The 21,610-nt window shown below is 44.3% G+C and overlaps 1 protein-coding gene across 2 annotated transcripts in view; it reads right to left on the reverse strand.

Moving 5' to 3' along the window:
- SLC22A23 (solute carrier family 22 member 23) overlaps window positions 1–21,610 on the reverse strand; it is a 98,259-nt gene that overhangs the window by 75,335 nt on the left and 1,314 nt on the right. For both annotated transcript variants that reach the window (XM_035552731.2, XM_035552732.2), the window contains exons 2-3: window positions 6,472–6,575; window positions 1,312–1,466 (exon numbers count right to left, since the gene is read on the reverse strand). In XM_035552731.2, coding sequence (XP_035408624.1) covers window positions 1,312–1,466; window positions 6,472–6,575 — 259 coding nt within the window. The remainder of the gene's footprint in view (window positions 1–1,311; window positions 1,467–6,471; window positions 6,576–21,610) is intronic.

The following is a 21,610-nucleotide window of genomic DNA, read 5'->3' on the forward strand; positions in this document are numbered from 1 at the left end:
CAGTTGCTTCAACAACAACCTGGTCTGCTTCAGTTTCTTCCACCCTACTAAGATCTGTAGGGCCACTAAGTGAAATGGATAAGCAAGTTTTGCTACCATTTTCTACAATGGGGAAAAAAATAAAAAAGAGGAGGGAAAAAAAAAAAGATGTCTTCAGTAGTCTTACTTTTTGATGAAAAATTCTTGCTAGAGGTTACATGACCAAAGACAAGGAGGGGGAAGAAAAAAGTAAACCTATCTACTATGAAGAAGCACAATACAGAGCAAGCCCTTGTGTATTCTAGTCAGGCTGCTTTCCCCTCAGTGCAGTCTAAACCCAAAACAAATACAAATATTAAGCTCTACAAGAGCTTAATAGTAGAAAGCACTCCATGCAGAGTAAGGATACAGTGCTAAATCTTGATGGGCTGGACACCAGATACAGTAGGAAGTGAATAAAATTTTATGAAGATCTGTACAGCAAGTCCCAGGATATATTTAGGTAATACTTCTCCAGAGACATAATAAAGAGGGGGAAATGTTGTATTTTCCTCAGCTGGTGTACTACCTGTTAATCACAAACAGCAAAGGAAGCGCAAGCAGACAGAGCTCCCTGGAGCACATCCAAGTGACACAGACGGGGCTGGTGGCACTGCGCATGGACCCTCTGAGGGCAAGGCCTCCAGAAGGGGCTTCCAACTGTTTTGGCAACAAGTTTACCAGGCATCTCCCCCAGAATACTATGATCACGAAGACATTTCTCATAAGATTTCTTTCAAGTTTCTCTCAGTTGTTCCCCCCTCAACCCCGCACCTTGAAACAATCAAAAAAAGAACAACAAAGAAACAAGGAGCCTTGATAAAATGACTTCAGCCTCCCCTTCTCGTGTATTTTTGATGTACTTTATGATCAAAGGCAGGGACAAGGGGTTTCTTGGCCACAGTTAACAGGAGAATTTCTGAAACAGTGCCAGAATATGTATGGCTAGAGACAGGGAAAGCAGGGAGTTTCCTACTGAGCTCAGTACTGCATAGTGAAATCCACAACCGTTACAGCCATGACTCAGATGTTTTCTAGGTTTACGTAACAGCAAACAATACCCCAAACACTTTACAATTTTCTTTTTAAACAGGCCCTCAAACCGCTTCACAGACTGCTCTGTAGCAAGAGATAGCTGCAAAAATCCCTACTTGGTCACTGAAACTCAGGCTAAAGTTTTTTCAGTGCAAACAATTCTGCTTTTGTTTGCTTGAAGGAAAGCAGGAAGCCCCAGAACAGCAAGCAACATACTCAGTAAATACACATTTGGATGGGTGATGAAGGCATACTTACGCAGTGCGTACAGAGAGAGGACTATTCCAGCCAGGCAAAACCCCTCAAAAAACCTGAGTGTGCTGAACATTGTCACGTTCACTGAGAGTGCCACAGTCAGTCCAAATATCAAAATGAATATGACAGAGAAGAGCAGTACGGGCCGTCGACCAACCCTAAAAATAAGGAAGGAAGTAGGGAGAAACGGTGTTAAAAGCCAGAATGGACATAACACTCCAGCATTACAAAGAGGGACACAAGTCATGCAATCCCTTCCAAGTATTGCCAACCATTTTTAAAGCTTGTTCCATTTTTTTTGATTTATTTTTAACTAAAAATCACTTAATTCCTCAGTCAACTTTGCATTGACAAGTTCATTTCAGGTGGGATTAAGCAGGGCCAGCATATGATTTATTACTGTTTGACTTCAATTTCTATTACGGCTTGACATCAACTGCAAAACACCAACGGTAAACAAGGAAACTTTTAAGAACTACAGTAGGGCCATAAACAAGTTTCTTGAAGATTAAAAACAACTTCTCAGAGCTTTCTGAAGCAGCGGAGATAGGTGTATGATATTATATGTTAGATGATATGGTATATTATTATTTCTCCACAGCCTACAACCACAGAGCTTACTGCAGGTCTCCTCTTCCCAACAGATGTGTGCTTACCAACCTCATCTGCAAGAGAAGCACGCTCAAAAAACCACTTTTCTTTGCCTTGTTATTAAGGACAAGCCTAACAAACAGGGACCAAGTGTAAAACAGGGTTTGTGCCACTTCCCTGAGCCTCACAGAGCTGACAGCAATGCTTGTAGGAAAGTGGTGAATTCCCCTCACATCCCCACAGCAGCTGCAGAGACCCACAAAACGAGCCCGACTGGAGGAGGAAAACAACAACAAAATCAAAAAACACTCTGCAGCGACCAGTGGTAGCGTGGGCATGAGGATTTGCAGCCCTCCTCGGCAGGAAGGATTTTCAGCTGCAAGCCATAGCTGCACGTGCTGGTGTGGCATTGATGAGAATAGGAATTACACTGCCCCTGAACGCGGGGCACCTGCTGCACAGTTCGGCTCTTATGTAAAAGGAATATGAGGCTTTTGCATATCTCACATGCTCGGTGTTTATAATTCCCCTTTCCCCCCCCTCCTCTTCCTGTGCAACGCAGATGATCTGAAGCACCAGAGCACGCTGCTATTTTTAAGCAAGAATTGGATCGTTATGTGGAGATTTCCAAAATTTTTCAACTTGTCAACTCCCACAAGATTTCCAGTGGAACCGAGGATTCCTTTCAGCCAGCTCCATATGCCACTTCCACAAAGAATATATGAACTTGCTTTTCGTAGGCAGCTTTCACAGACCCATTCAAAGCAGTCTGTCAGCTGCAAGCCAGCCATCAGGTTGAATGTCAGCACAACAAAGAGCATTTAAACCTCACAACCTAATCCAGTTTCACATACTGCAGCATTTCTATTCAATTATTTCAGCAGACTGTCACCAGCAGCTGTAAAACGTATTATATATATATGCATTCACAATTAAAAATTTGGATTTTGCGTTACTTTAAATGGAATAGGAACAATGAATTAGGAAGCAAAGGGCTGGAAAGGAGACATCATTTTTGACGCTTTTGGCAACTGGAAAAACACACCAGTATGTGTAGCATCACCTACACTTTTTTAAAGTCACACCTCAGATGATGATGCTGGGGGCTCCTTTGGATGAGGACTTGTTTTTCCAGCTGCAGCATCAGCTGTGGGGTACCTCATGAAGACTTAACTCATTGGCATCAAGCATTGTATGTTTTTAAAACAGCAAGTACTAAGTGGCAAGCTGGAGGCAGCGAGGTCAGGGCAGAAGGTTCTTCACAAACCCAGCCCACAGGGGATGAGCCTTGCTCGCTGCACCACTCGGGGTGGGAACACAGTGTTATTTCCTCAGCGATATGCAACGTGCCAGGAACATGCTGGACGCTGAGGTAGCTACTGCTGCCTGGGCTTCGCATGCTGTATTTATAGGGTGCACAGCACTTGGACACGGAGGGGAATTACCTCATACCAAACCTTGAATACAAAAACTGCAAGCTCTTATCAGGAATCTGCGCAGACTTTCACATCCCTATTTTCATAACAGTCAAGCTGTAATTCATACTAACTAGTATTTGTGGAAGCATTTTGTGGATGAAAGGCATTAATGCAAGCACTCAGAATTAGGAACTTAATTCTCATCACAAGCCGGACCTGCCATTTCCTGATGTTGATTAAAAAAGACCCCACTGCTTCGCAGACATCAGCTCCCTTCCTCCCCCTCTCTTTACTCGAGGTTATGCATCATTAGGACTTGGAATTTCTTCTGCATTATACAAATTACGCAAATTAATGTTTGCTGCTAACAAAGAATCAGGAGATCCTCCTGGGCTTGTGAAAGCCCTCTCAGGCCAGGCAAGCCCTCCAGTACGCCCTCCCAGAGACAAACCTAGCATCCCTCCTCACCCAGAGATGGTTTTCCTCAGAAATCAAAACTCCAGGGCAGCTATCAGCCACATTGTTGGTGATCCGACAGTGTTTTGACAGGATGTTGTCTCAGAGCATCTAAAATCCTTTTATGTGTAGACAGAGTTATCTGACTAACACTACATGGCAATGCTTGTGAGAAATTAAAACATACACAATCTCCCTTGTAAAACAGCCCCAGGATACTATCTGCTGCCATCCATGCTATTCCAGAGGGAGATTTCTATGCCACAACAGTCTCAGCCTATGCTGCATACTATTAGCTGTATCAGATGCAGAATTTTGCCTGCACAGGTAAATAACTCGGGATACAAGCATCCACAGGCTTCTGAAGAACCTGTAACCCACACAGCACTATGTGCAGATGCATCAAGCAGATACTCCCAGCATCACCAGAGATGCAGGGGAAAGGCAAATGCTTCGAGGACAAGACCCACATGTATGCACCTTGCCACCCTGAGAAGACTAAGTTTTGCTCCTTCAGTTGATCAAATTGTTCTTCCTGTGCCATTCTTTGCAGGTTTTCTGTTGGTTTTGGGACTTGAATTGGCACAAAGGCTCCAAGGAGTACCAGGGCAGGTGCAAAGCAGGGCGGGACCAGGCAGTGCGAGGCAGAGGTTTCCTCAGCAGGACGCCACACGGCCACCAAGACCCTTCCACAGACCTCTCAGCCACCCCTGTCGAGAGCAGGCAAAAGTGCCAGCAGTGCTCTGCCTGTCAAACAAGTAACTTACACAGGCTTTGAGTAAAAAAAAAACTTGTTTGCAGACCTTCTTCCTATAGATTTACCACAGAGCTACCTAAGTATATACACCTACCGTATTTTGAACAGACAACAGACCAGTTTGCATAAGCAAATTGTCTTAATGCACATTACATCTTGATAACATGCAGCTTTAAAAAACTTTCAAAAAGGAAAAATAAAGCCCCAAACCCTACTGGCTCAAAAATAAAAAATAAAAATACCCCAAAGCCTCTTCTGATTACCTACACTGGATAGTGGTATGAAATCAAATGAAAACAGAATTTTTAAAGATTGTAACACTTTAATATATTAATCTGCCCAATCTTGCCTGCTCTTGTTTTGGACTGACATAGTTTTTATTTTTTATTTTTTTTAATTTTACAAGCACAATCCCCTTTGTATCTGTTTCTCCACACCACCCTCCATCTTAGAGGAAACTCAAACTGTGATTAAATTGTAAAGTAAATCCTTGTTTCGGTCCTCTTTTAGCAGCCCCAAATACACCTAGCAGCCTGCGAGAGGGTCCAACAAGCACACGTGGCAGAGCAAGCTACAAAATGGGGAAAGAAATGGATGGGAGCACAGGATGCTCCTCCTTTTAGTGGCAGAGAGCTATTAAACCACTTACTGTATCTCTCTCTTGAAGACAGTGCCTTGGGCAACAAGATGTTCACTTATTTGTGACTTATTTGTCAATTACAGCAGCATTTCCCTAACTTGGCAATAAGTCTGCTTTCTCCACATGGATTCCTTTTTAGGAAAACTAAGAGATCCCTCATTCAGTTCCCTGCTACACTTTCTACACACTGTTAGAGCCCTGTTTTACCGCAGTGCTTTAATCAATTTCAATTGTATTTCGTCATGCATGTTCCCTACTTCACCGAAAAGCCGTGATTCCTCACTTGCCTGAAAACTTTTAATGACTACTCAAGAACTGAGATGTAATTTTGCTACAAAAGTTTGAGACGTATTACTGCATAGCTGCAGGGCGCCTCTTCTCTGCCCACTGACTGACAGGTTGCCTATTACGGAAATCTTAAAAAGCGCCAGTGACTCCTTCCTTTCCTGGTTTAGTGAATGGTGAAAGAGTTAACTTGGGGCTACTTAAAGCAACAACTTTGGCAACTGTACTGGAAGCCACTGAAATGACTGGGATGGCATCACAGAGCTATTGTTTCAGATGCTGCAAGTTTCCATTGAAATCACTTGTGCCAGGCATTAATTTTTTTCCCCTTTTTCTGCACTACAAGGCGCTCTCTTGCAATAAAAATTGAACTCTCAGAACAACCAGGGCATCTGATAATGTTTTTACTACTGTAATTTAAGGAACTGCACTCTGTGCTTTTAAATCTAATACCCCAATATTAGTGGCACATAAGTCAGCGATTCCTTAACACTACAATCAACACATTTGCTTAACAAGAAGTTTAAAAATAGAACAAAGGAAAAGTTTACAAAAAAAACAACAGCATTCTACCACCCCTAGAAGAGACTGTGTAAGCACAAGGTTGACATTACACTGGTCTCCTTTATTCAATCAATGCCGCTTTCAATTTCTTTTGGCCTCATCTCCCGATTTAAAAACAAAACAAAAAAAAACCACTAACCAAAGGCATCACTTACATAATTAGAAAATACTTAATTCTGTATGAGCACTACAGCTGTAATAAATTGTGTCAGCAGGAAATAACTAAGTCAACTATCAAATAGCTTATTTTCCTGTTACTTACCTTGGTGCAAATTACTTGGTTCAAGCAATTAACATACAGTTCTAAACCATTTGTTCATCACGCTCCTTTCAGAACATGAAAATCATTACGCAAAGGTTCTTTATGAATATGAAGTAGATAAAAATCTAAAAAATATTTAATAGTGGCATTCACTTATAGTTATACTAGCATTAAAAGATTTTTCACTTACCAGTCTGCTATACATCCTGTTATTAAGTGGCCGAAGATTAATCCTACCAGTAGGGAGAATTTCGCAATGTGGACTTTCCATGCAGAGTCACAAACAAGATCCCACTGGAAGAAAGACAGATAAACCAAAATAAATCAAGCTATCCTCAGATGCATTTAAACATATTATCACAGGTGTAGACCTCCTTGCAAGCTTCAGTCCTAGAACAAGTGCATGGGAATGGCAGAGGAAAAGTTTTCCCTCTTGAGTCAAGCCCCAGATCCCACAAAGTATGTGAAAAGACTCATTTATTTGAGTTTTATCAGACCCTTATTAACGGAAAGGGAATACTCAACACTTGAGTCTCTCCCCTCTTCAGGCCACCTGAGTTTAGATGGTTCGGGGAGCATCTCCAGCTTTGGTATGGCTGATGTAACTGTGGTATATCACTGTAATGCCCCAGATATCTGCTGCCAGACAGCTTGAGAGGACGTTCTGCTATTGGCCTACTTGGCACCACTTGAAGACACAAGGAAAAGCAGCTGCTTCACCACAGACACCAGTGGCTGCTAGTTTCAGGCTCCCATCGGCAAAGCATCAAGATGCTTTCGCTTTCAGAAAAGCATCCGAAGGTGGTGGAAGGTGATGAAGACTAATGGCATGGCTTGTCAGGCCAGGTCTGAAAAGCCAGGTCCTGGTATCAAGCCAGAGAACCTCAGGACAGTAGCCCCCATCACAGCTTGCAGATCAGTCAGGGCCTGAACACCAAGACTATCCCTGATAATGAAACCACCCTTTGTGTCCAAAGGAACAATGGAAGGACCATTCCAGGAAGCCCGCCCTCCCCAAGAGAAAGACAGGAACAACAAGGTCTCTAGCAAGGCTTCCCTAACCTCCAAGACATTTTCCTCCTAGACATCAGACTGAGCCTCAGGAGAGCCAGGCTGCATTCCTGGCTTAAGCCTGACACCCCCATTGCCCTCAGACATATAACTTAGTCTCTCTTGTGTGTGAAGCGTGGGTAGTACCATCATACCCTTGAATAAATGTAGAAGATGTGTTTGCTCATGGTTTGTGAAGTGTTCAAATATTGATGGCAACAGGAGCCATACACGTTTTATGAACAAGTAAGTGCAGCTAACTTTGGAGAGCCAGCTACTCCAGAACTGAAACTTCACAGAATAAATGGCTGTACATGTAAGGTAATAGTAGTGGCTGTCCCAGCATTCCAACAGCAGTCACTGAAGTTTCATGGCCAAAGATGCAAAATTAAAACATGCAATTTGTTTTAAAAAGTCAGGAGCAACTTCAAAAGAAAGCTTCCCTCACAGAGCTTAATTAGGTGCACTGCAGTGTTAGGTATTTTCATGACATACAGCCCTTCCATAAATAAGGCAGCTCTGACTCATCCATCTGGTTCAACATCACAGAAGACATCTTCCTCAGAATACACCATCTCACCAAGAAGTGTAGCACTACTGTGGCCAAAAGAAACGTGCTGGCTTTCAGCAAACATTCAGGTTCAGGCTTTTTGTTTTAATTAAATGTATTTTTGAGTTCTTCGCCGTTCTGACTTGTAGAAGTTGGGACATACGCTTCTGATCCTCTACACCATTCTGCAAGCCACAGATTAATGGTACTAAGGAACAAGAAGCAAGTGGTATGAGCGTTTTTTCCACTGAGTAGCTATGAACTATTTGCAACAAGCAGCTCAGCAAGGCAATAAGAATTGCTCTCCGAAGCTCTTGACTTCTCGGAAGTGGGAGAAATGCAATTCCTAATATTTACAATTATAGAACCAATCTCTAGCTCACAAGGAAAATACCTGTCCAGGCTAGCCATAATCAAAACAAAATTCAGGAGGCACCTCTGAACTCCAGGCAGGCTTTCAAATGCTCTGGGCTTATTTTCACAATCCAGAAGGTCTATACAGTGATTAGAAATGAGAAATCACTTTTGAACGTAGAGTAGAAATTAAGCGTATTAAAAATAGTCAGATTTATACACAAACACTTTTTAAAAGGCAAGCACTGCAAGTTGCTCATTGTTAAGTTATTGCAGTCAGAGGAGCTGTAATGCCATCCAAGTACAAGGAAAACAAATAAAGCAGATATATCCTGGTGTCTGTTCATCTGCACAGCCAGCCGCTGCTGGCCCTCGTGCGGAGCCTGGGCAGGGAACGTGCAGTGCTGGGTCACGTTTAGGTGAAGGTTCGTGGCTGGAGGAGCCTGAGCCTCATGTTGTGAAATTTCAGGCCGGGACAACATGGCAGACACCGAGTTGTCCACTTTGGCACACAGAGCAAGAGTTTGAAAGCAGAAGAAAAGTTTAACTCCCAGCAGGCCCTTCAGCAGTGCCCCGAGCAGGCCCACTCCCTCCGATAAGCTATCTGGGAACCACACGTCTGTTTGTTTTCAAGGCTCTTGCCCAACCCCTCAGCCCCTCTGAAAACAAAACCATCCATTTCTGTGCAAATCCTGTGTCTGACCACTTGCTGCCTTCACCTGAAGGCTTATTCTGCAGTCCAGCATAAACCTACCAGGTATACAAAACAGGCACCAAATACAGGTTTGAGGTTTCAGCCTCAGCTTTCAGAGCTGTACAATGGGGTTGTCAAGTAGGAACTGCTATACGGCGCTGATACTGCCTTGCTGGGCAGAGCGGGCCTGCTCGATGTCCACCCAGGTGGCACGGCCATGCCCAGCACCGCAGCAGCTCCTGCTGCGAGCACCAGCAGTTTTGTTCCACAAACAGGACGACCAGGTTTGCTCCACAGAGAAAACCCTCACAGGTTCCCATCTTGCAGCACGCTGGGACAGGCAGTGCTGCTGACAGTTCAAGTGGCGTTCCAAGTAAATCTGCACCAGGAGATTGTTTTGGCCAGAGTCTAGACAGTAATCCCTATCACCTCTTACAAAAGGTAGATTAACGTGTTACAAGCAGTGAGACCAGAAAATCCTGTAGCTGCTCTGGCAGAATCCCCTGGCATCCCATTTGGGAGTTACCAGCTCCCAGCCTGAAGGAAGGGTGCTGCTAAATTTACAGTGACCCCTGGGTTTTCTCTTTCTTTCTGTCCTCTCTCCAGCCTCCTAATGCAAGAGATCTGATAAAGTGATGTACAGAGGCGATAGGTTATGCTTAAAAATATAATCCACTATGCAAAACATGGAGAGGGATCTCAAAAAAAGCTTTTTCTGTAGCAGTACAGCAATGTGGAGAATTTGCCACCTATGCAGATGTGCAATACGTTGCAAGTGTTTTTTTCATGTTGTGACAGCACTTTTTGTCAAAGCCTAAGAAGTCACACCTTCAGGATCCTAATGTTTAATTGATCTCAGTGAGTCACCACCCGTGCTGTGAGTCACTGTGCTTCAAACCAGAAGTCAAGCTGGGGGACTATTTGAAACAAGCTTCAGAAGACATACGGCAAAAATTAATGCACTCAAAATCTAACCATCCTGTGCCTTCCTCGCAAGAGCTGGAAATCTGGGCAGGACTCACGCAGCGAGTCAGGATTTATAGTGAAGTTAAGGCAAAAGTTTTACCTAAAATGCAAATTTAAAGTCTGCTGCATGTCAGTTTATCTTGACCCTTAGAGACAAGGTTCCACTTTGAGATCCCTGGCCTCTAAAGGGCATGTATGCCACAGCCTGACAGGGCAGCCCCAAATCTCTCCTGGGGAGAAGCCCCATGTTCCCCTGAGTGTTGCATGTTAGTTTTGAAACCTGTAAGTGGCAATAAGAATCGATCGCTTGTCACTGAGGTCCACATATGATGGGTCTCTTTCTTTGTTCTTCTCCTTCCCGATTCATCATTTCATAACCAGACCCTGGCGGTTTTCCCTGCACAGCACTAGAATCCATCTTTTCTCTCCGTTTCTATGTAAGTACCTTGTATAGCCAGAGTTTAAATTTATGATGCCTTCACATTCTCAGAGTATTTTTCAAAAAAAAAAAAAAAAGAAAAAACCCACAAAGTTATTAAAAAAAAAAACGCACAAAAAAAAACAAGCTACATATAAAAACAAAAACAAGAATAAAAAAAAGAATCAAGTGATATTTTTCATACAATATATATTACAAAAAAGCAAAACCATATCCAGGTCCTTATTCCTTGAAGAAAAGCTCCAAGTGAGCAGACCAAGCACTACCAGAAAATCAGTGCATGCACAAAAAAAAAAATAAAAAACAAAAAACAGAGAAGTAGGATAGTCAATTCTACCATAAGATACCGATCTCTAATGCCTTTCCCAGGACTCAACAACCAGAGCAATGCTCACAGTCACAGCCACTGGAAGGAACCATGACAAGACTTCCCTCCAGGCTGCTGTAGGACAGTGCTCCTCTCCTCCCCATCTCAGCCCCTGGCCAGAAACGACAACCTGGCTGTGTTTATAACGTTAAAGAAAATGTACAAGTCCCAGAAAATGACACAATGCTCAGCTCTACAGAAAATAACTATGCAGTTATGCCACGCTAAAGAGGCTGCAGGAGAAGCATCCCGGAGAGACACATCAGCCCATCTGCAACACAAAATTGGGGTGGTTTTACTGACAGACATTCCTGGAAAACAAAACAGAACAAAAACAAAAACCCATGGGGCCAGCCCCAGCACACTTTCAGCATCTCTCCTTCCTGCCAGCAGTGGCAACGACAGAGCATTTAATCTACTTAATCTTCAAGGCTCAGGGTAGCAATGCTTCTCAGCTGAGCTCACAGCTGGGCAAAGCACTCCCCAGTCCCAAATGCATTTTAAGCATCAATAAAGTGTTCATGGAAACACCTGGCATTTTTGACCAGTACAGCCAGCTGGGTGGAAGTATCAAGAATTTCAAAATGGCAATGCTGGGTACAAAAAATAAACCAAATAATCCTGGAAGACCGCAGAAGAAGAGGCAAAAATAAATAAATTTCTCTTTCTTTGGCCAGCCACGCTCAGAAGCAATCATCTTCCAAAATACATCTTTCCCACTGACAGGAGGAAATCCCTGCAAAAGGCCTACATGCTTATCAGGCACAACTGGACTTACCTGGAAAAGGTAAGAGCCACCGAAAGCAAACAAAAGAAACAACAAAAAACAAATACGCAGGGAAAAGGAGAACAAAAAAGCCAACAAACCAGCTATTGAGAGGTTTTTGTTATAAGTTTTCTTTAAGCACCCGCTCAAAGAAACCAACACCACCTGTGCTGGAATGCCCAAACCCAAGACACAACAAACAGCTGACTTCCAAGCCATTTTGTTGCTGCATGACACTAGACCTCCAAGCACAAAATACATCTGACTTTCTTCAACTTCACTCTAGGTGGATGCTTTTGTTGAAAATCCTCCAACTAATGCCCAAGTGCTTTGGACTTCGTAAAGATAAATCCTCCCACTAAAATTTCTACTAAGCAAGCACACACTGGTATTTTGAGGTGTTTACAGCTGCCCAAGTTTGCAGGAACTTTTACTCGGGTAGCAGGAAATATATTACTGGTACCACAGGAGCACTTTTTGCACAATTTGAAGAATGCAACTACTTCTGACTGCTGCCACAAAGCCAAGGGTTTTGGGGACACGGAGAGGGGGGCAGAGGGGAAAGAGAAAGAGGAGAGGGCGCGTGAGCCAGAGGACACATGCTCAGCAGGCTTCCCAGAAAGATATAATTAGACCATGTGCTTTTGTAGGACAGCAGTTTCGTATACCTATGAAAACAGTTTCTATCCCTGCAAAACAGTACACAACTGCAGACTTCACGGGTTTGCCTAACAGTTTCTGAAGTTTAACACAGCTGAAGTTGCTGAAATACATCCTTTGGATAAGCACGACTGAGCTGTGATATTTCCACGTTAAGCTTTGAAGCGTATCTTTTTAAAGCCTGGTATTTCAACCTTAAAACTAAAGCACGTGGGACTGGTGCCACGCTATCACGCATCACTATGTGAACACTGATACATAAAACCGCGCTTCCACCTGCTTTGCAAACTTCAGCCCCGTCGTGAAGAAGGAAACCTAGGGCACAGGCTACGTCAAGCTACTCTCAGTCATCGCCCTGTATAATGATTACCCCAGGGTAAACAGGCTGGCCCCGCTACGCCCTGCAAGGCGATAGCAATGACGGGTGCATTCCTGCAGTATCCCCTTGCTCCCCAAACCTTTTGGCCACAGCTCACCTGGGACAGCCATCTCCACACCGTGGTGATATGGCTCCAGCAGCAGCGTGATTAAGTTAATCTGGAAATGGCTTTCGGTTACATTTGATTGTTCCGCACTAAAACATTCCTTGCTTCATGCCACAGGCAGAAAAGACTCTCTGAGCTACCCAGCCAGCACATCAGCAGAACCCCAAGATGATAGGATGCCATCTGAAAGAACGCAAAACTAGACAAGTTTCATCTATCCTGCAGTTTCACGTTTTAATCAGAAGCAATTAGCTTCTTCTGATCCCAACCTTGCTCTCATCACAGATCTGCTTCTTTTCCCCACTGGGACAGGGAAGAAGGAAGTTTGCTAAGTAAATAATCATCACTAATACGCTAACAATTAAAATATGATTTGTTAATCATATGACAGTCTTGTGAATACTCAACACGATTAAGTCAATTTTAGTAGCTTCCATATACCACCCACTTCTCCACCACTTCTTTTATTTTCAGTAGCAGTTCTCTTTATTCTGAGACATTTTGATCTTCTCCAGCCTTCACCCTACCAAGATAAGTCAACTAACTTGTTTCTCAGCTGATGCGATCTGCTTCACTTTTTCCAACTCCATAATGCCATCCAACATCAAGGCGCTAGGAGATACAACATCCTGCTTGCAGCTTTCATGGATGCTACATTCATATTCAGGATATTTCCATCTCTCTTCTAGATCTCTGCACCGTGATTAAGTGTCTTTTCTACACGTGTTCTGACATCATTGGGAAGTCACTGTCGCAAAAACGACTAACTTAAAACCTACTCCTTGCTTTAACCCTTTGGACACACTAACTTCAAACCTACCCCTTTGGACACATGAGAAGTCGAGGCAACATCAACCCTCACTAGCAGTTGCCCAAGTCACACACGGAAAAATGTTTTTCCAGTGCCACCCCTCAGTTTTCAGCTGACGACCACCCTTACGCTGAACAAGGCACCTTCTGGTGGGCCTGGCTTCATGGCCCAGCTAAATAAGGAGTAGAATGAGCTGCCAAATTGGTGCTTTGAACTGGTCTAAACGCTGTAAATAGAAGCCATATGTTTAAAAAACCATAACCCCCACAAAAAAAAAAAACAAAAACCACCCACAACATTTTAGTTAAATATTAACATTCGCTATCATCTGATAATCAAAAACAAGTTAACGCTTTGAAGACCAGCACTTTCCAGGGCAACACATGCTTAAAACAAACTGCACATAGACAATTTCAAAAGGGCTGGCGTGGAAAAATCCAATTCACACTCTTATTAGGCCTTCTTTTGAAGTGGGGGAAAAGCCTCAAAAACGACAAGCTTGGGATACAATTACAAAATGGAGACGAGAACAGGAGATAAGGAGAGGAAGCCCTTCCTCATGAGAAATACTTGCTCAAAGTCACCGTAGATAAAAATTAATTTTGACATGCAGTTATCACCGCTGTAACCCTGCCCGCTCATCATTTGAGGTCTACAGTCATTATAACCCGGGCAAACGGAAAAGAAGAGGGAGAGGGAAAAAGGGTCTGGTATTAATTCAGACTTAGCTAAATGTTAGGGGGAAGGAAGAAGGAATAAAAATATTCAGCTTGCTTCACAAATGAAGAGAAGAAACTGGTCTGTCAAGCTTGTATTGTTCATGCAGACAGCATTTTACACAGCCCTGGGAGAGAGAGGCGGGGGGGAAAAGGTCTTACACTGTAATTTACATTCCCTATCCTTAATAATATTTGTAGCTGGGACATTGCGACATTGTAGACACGCTCATGGACTACGGTCCAGAGGCCAAGAGGAGACTGGGCAGCACCAGAGCATTAACACAGAGGCAGCACTTGAGCCAAAAACGAATTCCTCCAGCCCCATCCAAAACCCCTTTCATGAAACCAGACCACCTGGTGCTGTGAAAACAGTGCACAAGAGTAACTATAAACCACATGTTGCTGGATAACGTAAACGTGCTGTTTTCTAGACCTTACAGGTAATGTTCCTGATTCTCCCAACCTCGTTACTTGTGTACCTGAACACGTGCCCCAAAAACCAGTATCAGAAAATATTCGTTTATCTGGTCTTTTGTTCTCACATTTCAGTAGGACAACCTGCATTTGGGGCTCTCTCCTAGCTGTAAATTAAAGACAGAATAAAAATCCTAACAAAGCTCTACACTACGTATTGAGTTTTCCTCCAGGGGATAAGATGAGAGATTAAAAAAGAAAAGAACTTTCTTTGGCAGTACGGACCTTCACTTATATCATTTAACACACTACCGAGAAGGCTTTCAGGCACTACAACAGTGAGGACAGCATTACATACAGAACGATGGCGTGAGTGGTAAAGATGTCCGTGATGCTGGCAGTCAGACAGAGAAGCACATGCCTTGCACCAGCCTTCTCCATGGGACCCTTGCCCTCAAAAAACCTTCGCCCTTGCCTCTCATTACCAGCTCGCCGGCACAGGCTGCGGCCCCAAGGGCAGCGCTTGCACCACGCTCACAGGGGAATTCAAACAAGGTCACCTGCTGGCAAAAGCCAACAGAAAATAATCACATTTTTAGAGCCAAGCACACATTTTGGAGTTGAAGAGACGGCAGCCCAAGAGACACCACGCTGAGGGAATTCAGCACGGAAACCTCAGCATGGCTGCAAAGTTGCAGGATCTCCTTCCTCAGACAGGATTCTCCCATCTCCTACACGTCACCTCCAGCACAGGTGACTGCTGCCTTCTCCAGCAAGGCTTCAGCCTCATCTCATCGACCCTACAGTTTCTCACGGATAACCCCGAGTCGGGAGCACGAGGGGAGGAAGGCATACCAGAGGGCGCGTGCGGTTGTTCCAAGCAGGGATGCCAGGTAGCATGGAGGGGAAAACGAATGGAAAGAAGCAGGCTGATGGCGAAAACAGAAGACAAAGTACATAAAAGCTTAAGTATTTCAGCTTCTTCTAAATTTAGCAGCTCTCTAGAATTCATCTGGAAAGCTCTAATTTAAGGCTTTGCACCATTGATATGGCCAAAGGTTTCTAAGCAAAGGAAAACCACCAGTCTCGTGCTATTCCAGGTGTTATTTCATTGAAAACGAACACCTTCACAACTGGCTGGCCTGTAATCCTCATCTCAGCGTTACCATGACAAACAGCGGGACTGGCTCCAAATTAAATGCTTTTCTAAATGCCAGTTCCTCCTCTTTGGAGATTACTTTAAGGAAACCATGATGGCATCTTTTACAATTGCACTCTCGTAGTCAGAGTAAGAAGTAAAACTGCTAGAGCATGTTCGATATTTGGGTTCAAACTGCCTGAACAGTTGGTAAATACACACTGAAGCTTGCAATTCCTGCCACAGCACAGGCCGGGTTAGTATATGCAAACTGAATGACTGAGATACAGGATCTGCTGGGGAGAGGAAACAAAAACAAACAAAACCCCAACCATTTCAAACATCACGTCCATCCCAAATAATAATAATGAAAAAAAAAATGCAGTGCTTTCACACGCACACTGAAAATGAGGAATAGGAAAGGCTCAATACCAAGTCTTGGAAAGCTGAGAATGACTTAAAGATACTGTAAGATGGAGCTACCTTCCTAGAGGATTATTATTATTTCCACAAACACCACAAACTATTTACAGTAGGCTGAAATCAGATTCCTGTATCCACGACACTTTATCGTAAAGCTCGTAATAAACATTAACTCTATGTAGGTTCCCTCCAGCGCATAAAATCCATACCAAACAGAAAACCAAGATGACCTCAGACCTGGTGGCAGTACTGGCCTCAACGCAGTCGCTGTTTTCCAGACCAACTGCTTAGAAGTGCTTTGGCGTGTACATAACGCCCCCTCAAAAATAAATGAAAGAACATCTAAGCTCACAAGACACATATTTGTTGTCTAGTGAGATCACAGCTGGTTATCTCGCACGCTGGCGTAAGGTAATGTACTGTTTGCAGGTAGACAGAAAACAACTCTGCGCAGCTGCACTGCACCTGGGAACAGGGGTGTTGTCACCGAAACACCCGCCACGTCCTGCACGCTGCTCGGCCAGGAACGCACCTTGTTTTAGGGTGGTGTTCATCAGTGCCCCGATAACCAGAATGCTCCATCACCATCTGCTTTGTGTGAGCAGGCAGGTCCCATAGCAGCTTCACCAGGATGCACAGGCGGCTCTCCTTGCCCTTTAGCAAGCAGATCCCTCATGCCTGCGAGCACTCAGATTGGCAACCTGTAACTCATTATCAGGTAACTTGTTGAGGGAAGGAAAAAAACTCTGGGAATCATTCCCACATTTGAGGAAGGCATAAAAAAACAGTAGTAGAAATTTGCCCTGGACTGCCAATGTTTTTGTCTATGTTTGATCACGTGGATTTGTTGACCTCTTCAGCACCCATTTGGAACAGAGGTGGTCATTTCAAAGCCTTGTCTGAAAGAAATTTACATCGGTCCTCCTGCTTGATGCAAGAATCTGCTTTGCAGGTCCCTTCACCCCCTTGAACCTGTAAAACGGAAGCAAGAGCATGGGCAATACGCTAGTTTTGATCTTGCTGCTTCTGACCCAACTACTGCACTGGGTACGATAACTCTGGGGTTTAATTATCTGGGACCAAGTAGAAGCTAGTCAGACATGAACAAAAAATGACAAGAAAAATCCTGGTGGTTGCAGGAAAAAAAGAGAAGCGTCAGCATTTCTGAAGTCTTTTCTGATGCCAGCCAGCTATGGGATACACAGAAGAGAACAAAGACTTCCTCCCATTTGTGCCTGGAAGGGGTGGAACAGCTCTGATTTTCATAGAAGGGCTGGGGTTGGAAGGGACCTCTGGAGGTCACCTGGTCCAACCCCCTGCTCAGACAGGAACACCTGGAGGAGGTTGCCCAGGACCATGCCCAGATGGCTTTTGAACATCCTCAAGAAGGGAGAGTCCACAACCTCTCTGGGCAACCTATGCCAGTGCTCTGTCACCCTTCCTTTTGGGAAGGACCTTGTCAGTGGTCCCTCTGAATTAATAACTGCGTTCTGAAAGTGCACTTGAAATGCACACCTATCCCCTTCTCCAAGAAATACCACCCTATGAGCAGTGCCAAATTCATCTCTGCTGTTATCACACAGATTTTTGTGTTGTAACGTTCCTGGTTACTGGCAGGTACTTGCAATAATCCTGTGAGACACCATCACAGCCCAGGGCAGGTGTCACCATGCAGAGCCATTTTACTTCATGATTACTTACGTTACAGAAAATCCAGGGAAAAAAAGAAAGTATTTAAATATCTGCCAGGTTAGCAAGCTATATGAGCTGAAGACCAGTCCAGAAAAATGCCAGAACTGCCAAAAAGGGAAGAGAAGCTGGTAGGACAAAGACATATCTTTGCAGGGGCAAATAGCATCATGTCGCTGCCTGAAATGATCCATGTCCACACCAAGACAGCACTGCTCCATGCTCACTGCTGGGCAGCATCACCCCTGGGCCACAAGGGAGGAGGGGAGGTCTCCTGAATTATGCTCCCCTGTTTATTTTTCGGTGGGTATCTGTGTATACAATTAGCTGGAGGCTCAGCCAAACTGGAACGAGAAGGATCGAACCAGCGGCAGATAGGTAAAATCACGGCATGTTACTTGGGAAAGAAGATGACTCAACCCAAATCAAGTGGGAAGTTAAGAGCCAAGAGGAACAGCATTGCAGCAAAACAAGGCATCTGGAGCAGAAAAGCAGCCACAACAGGAATTCCCGTGTGACCAGACATGAAATATTATTACATAATTGTTCTGGGTGATTAAAAAGCAGCCTCCAACTAACCACTTCTCCCTACACCGCTGCCGAGAGCTGGGGTGATCTGGAACGGCACAAGCATGTGCGGAAGGGATGATGTGCTACCATCCGCTGTGATTTAATCAAGCCTCAGTCGCTGCCCATCGCCAGCTCTCGGTGTCCATTGTACAGATCCACGTTCAGAAGAACAAACCATACCGCCACGTAATGCCGTTCAACGCAGCAGAGAAGTCACCCTAGCAATGGAGGGAAAAACAACCACCGCCACCCCCATACAGTTATATACAGCCCCATACAGAGCTTCCATGAAAACTTTGCCCCAAGATTACAGCCGACTTTGCAGACAGAAGATTCAGACATTAAAGAGGTTGACAAGAGGGTTAGAAAAGTCCCTGCTGAACACACCCCAACTTCCTGCTATGTTCTACAACTATACATGCTTTGTTGTGATTATGTCGCTTTTTACATTCATGCTAGTAATTCATCTGGACCATCATTCTTCAAATAAGTAAAAGGAGACCTCAAAAAAAAAAAAGAAGAGAAAAAGTAAGGGGGAATATTTCTCAGCATCCATCCTCTGGACAGTGGTGAGACACACAGCCCATTTAAATGATTTTCTTTAACTAGCTTTTTTAGCCCCAAGGCTAGTTCAGGATATGCATCTCACAAATGATAGAGCTGCACTCTGTTTAGAGTGATGTGATAATGGTGATGATGTGACAAGGAATAGATGAAAACCCTCAAAGAAACGCTTAGCGGTGAAAAAGCCTTACAAGTGAATTCTCCTGGAGAACATACCCTCGAGATATTTATGTACGAACCATGCTCAGGTCCAAGATTTATGCACCAAGCCAGGCCACGAGCTCAGATCTGTGATTTACCACGGCCACCGGAATTCCTGTGGTTACGTTACACATCTGACCTCTTCGCTGTATGTATTTCGACAGCATTAAATAATGAGCAGCACGTCTTTTATTACCGTTCCCGGTCCCAGTGAGTGGCAGCACTATAAAAAGCAACGCTCCCCGTGACTCAGCCCAGGAGGGCAGGGCCGCTCGCCGAGGCGCACGCGAGGCCACCTCCGGCCCTGGCCACCAGCCCGGCAGGAGAAGGGCTGGAGGTGGCCAGGTCTCGACTCAATGAACCCCGAGCGTGACGCAGGAACGGGTGCTGGGAAAGGGATAGCTGAAAAAACAGGGATGGAGAGATGGCATCTGAGGAAGCCTCCATCAGATGGGTCAATAAGGCTGTGGAGACAGCGAAACCCATCGTAGTTTAGGGTCTGCTCCCGAGGTATGTGAAATGTCACTGTCCCCGGTTCATTGACAGAAGGCGGAGCAGGAAACACACTTCGCGCTAAGTAACCGCGCTCATTTCATTGTTTTTGAAGAAAAGCATCCATCGGAGATTAGCTTGGGCCGCTGAGGATGAGAACAAGGGGACTGACCGGCCAAACAGAAGTGCATTTTTTTTAATATACTTTTGGCTCTCTTTACGACATTTCAATATAACCGCTGGCTACCACACAGATGACTAGGAGTTGGACTTGATGATCCTTATGGGTCCCTTCCAACTCGGGATATTCTATGATTCTATGACTGTATATTAGACTAAGGCAGATTTAATAAAACTCTATTTAGAAAGATGAGAACATTGCATAATCCATTACAGAACCAAATGTATTTTTGAGGGGAGTTAAAGGAGGTCTGAACATCCAGGCTCCTGAATCCATCAACGCGGCTCTTCTGCACAAAGGGCGGTGAGATGCACCCAAGAAGAGGCAGCGGCTACAAGAACTGCTCCCACGCTATCGGAGCTCCTGGTGGTTTATGAGAGAGCCTGAATTCGGCTACGCTGATGTTCTGTTTGGGTTTTTCCTCCCTTTCTTCTCTAGGATAAAAACAGACAGCACACCCACCCAGAAAACCCCAAAAGAGAACAAAAACACAAGCTAAGGAGGAATCCTGACCCCGTGAAAACAACCTAATTATAATTATAAGGGATTACAAATCAAAGAGAAAAAGCTGCCAAGTTTCTGGAAGCAAACATACAACAAAAGCTCCACACCGAAAAAAAAAATGTAGCCTCCAAAGATGATTATTATTCTTTCTAGTAGAAAACAAGACAGCAGGGACCACAGCTGTTTATTTATCCATTAAAATTGATCTGCCCTTTACTGTGAGTTCTTCCAAAGAACACTTCTTTATTATTATTATTAAGGAAGTATGCAAGATAGCAAACCAACTCTGCCTTGACCTTCTGTGGTCAACTTGATGACGACCTTCACAAGACTCTCAGCGTCTCAAAAAAAAAAAGAAATTTTTTTAAAACAGTTTGCACTCGAAAGAAATATTTCAAGATGATTTTTTCATGCTCAAGTATCAGTGTTAAGCCCTGCACCATATGAATAGCTCTGTCTCTGGTTATAAACAGAAGAAAATCTGCTTCTCTTAAATGTCAAATTTCATTATGCACTTCTACATCACACACCATTCACATCTACCATGTGCCTGTGTTTTTCTCATGGAAGGAGTGCAGCAGGCTCATGTTGTTTTTTTGTTGTTTTTTTTTTTTTTCCTAAAACCATTCTGGGTTTGAGCTTTTGGGGGATTTGCTCTGCTTGCTTTTCCAGTGTTGCGCACGCTGTCGAGGGACACAAAGATAAACCAAAATGATTTTGAGTGATTAATACAAGTGCGTGCTGGCTGACCAAGACACAACCACACCAGTCATCTGATTACTGCCGTGCTCCTCACGCCCAACTAGATAAGCACAGTCACACCACAAGACTTTCACGCAGGAAGTAATTTCTGCTGAGCTGGGGGGATTTCAGCCAAAGGGAACTACTTTCCTGGTCTAACAGTTTCATTTTATGTTTCCAAGAACTACAGCTGTCTGTCAGCACCGATGAGGCCCATACACAGGTGGCAGAGCTTCCACACGGCCGGTAGGATACGCGAGCTAAGCCTCGCAGGTGAAAAAGTGAGGCGGGCTTTTCGCACGCGCTACTCGGGAATACGAAGCAGGGGCAGAAAGCAGCGTGGCCCCCTCACCAGGAATTTTCCCCTTTAGCCATTCCAGTGGGAGAACCACGAAACAGAGCAGCACGCACCTTGTGCCTCGGGAGGCATACACCTCGCATGAGGCATTTCTCCTTTTTTTCTATGGAAAGAGTTATCGAGACAGCGACTACGAAGCGGGAGAAATTCAGCAGAACTTTCTCCACCACCAGCATCACCACCTCTGCCCAAA

The sequence above is a fragment of the Cygnus atratus genome, chromosome 2, assembly GCF_013377495.2.
Source record: "Cygnus atratus isolate AKBS03 ecotype Queensland, Australia chromosome 2, CAtr_DNAZoo_HiC_assembly, whole genome shotgun sequence".
Taxonomy (NCBI): domain Eukaryota; kingdom Metazoa; phylum Chordata; class Aves; order Anseriformes; family Anatidae; genus Cygnus; species Cygnus atratus.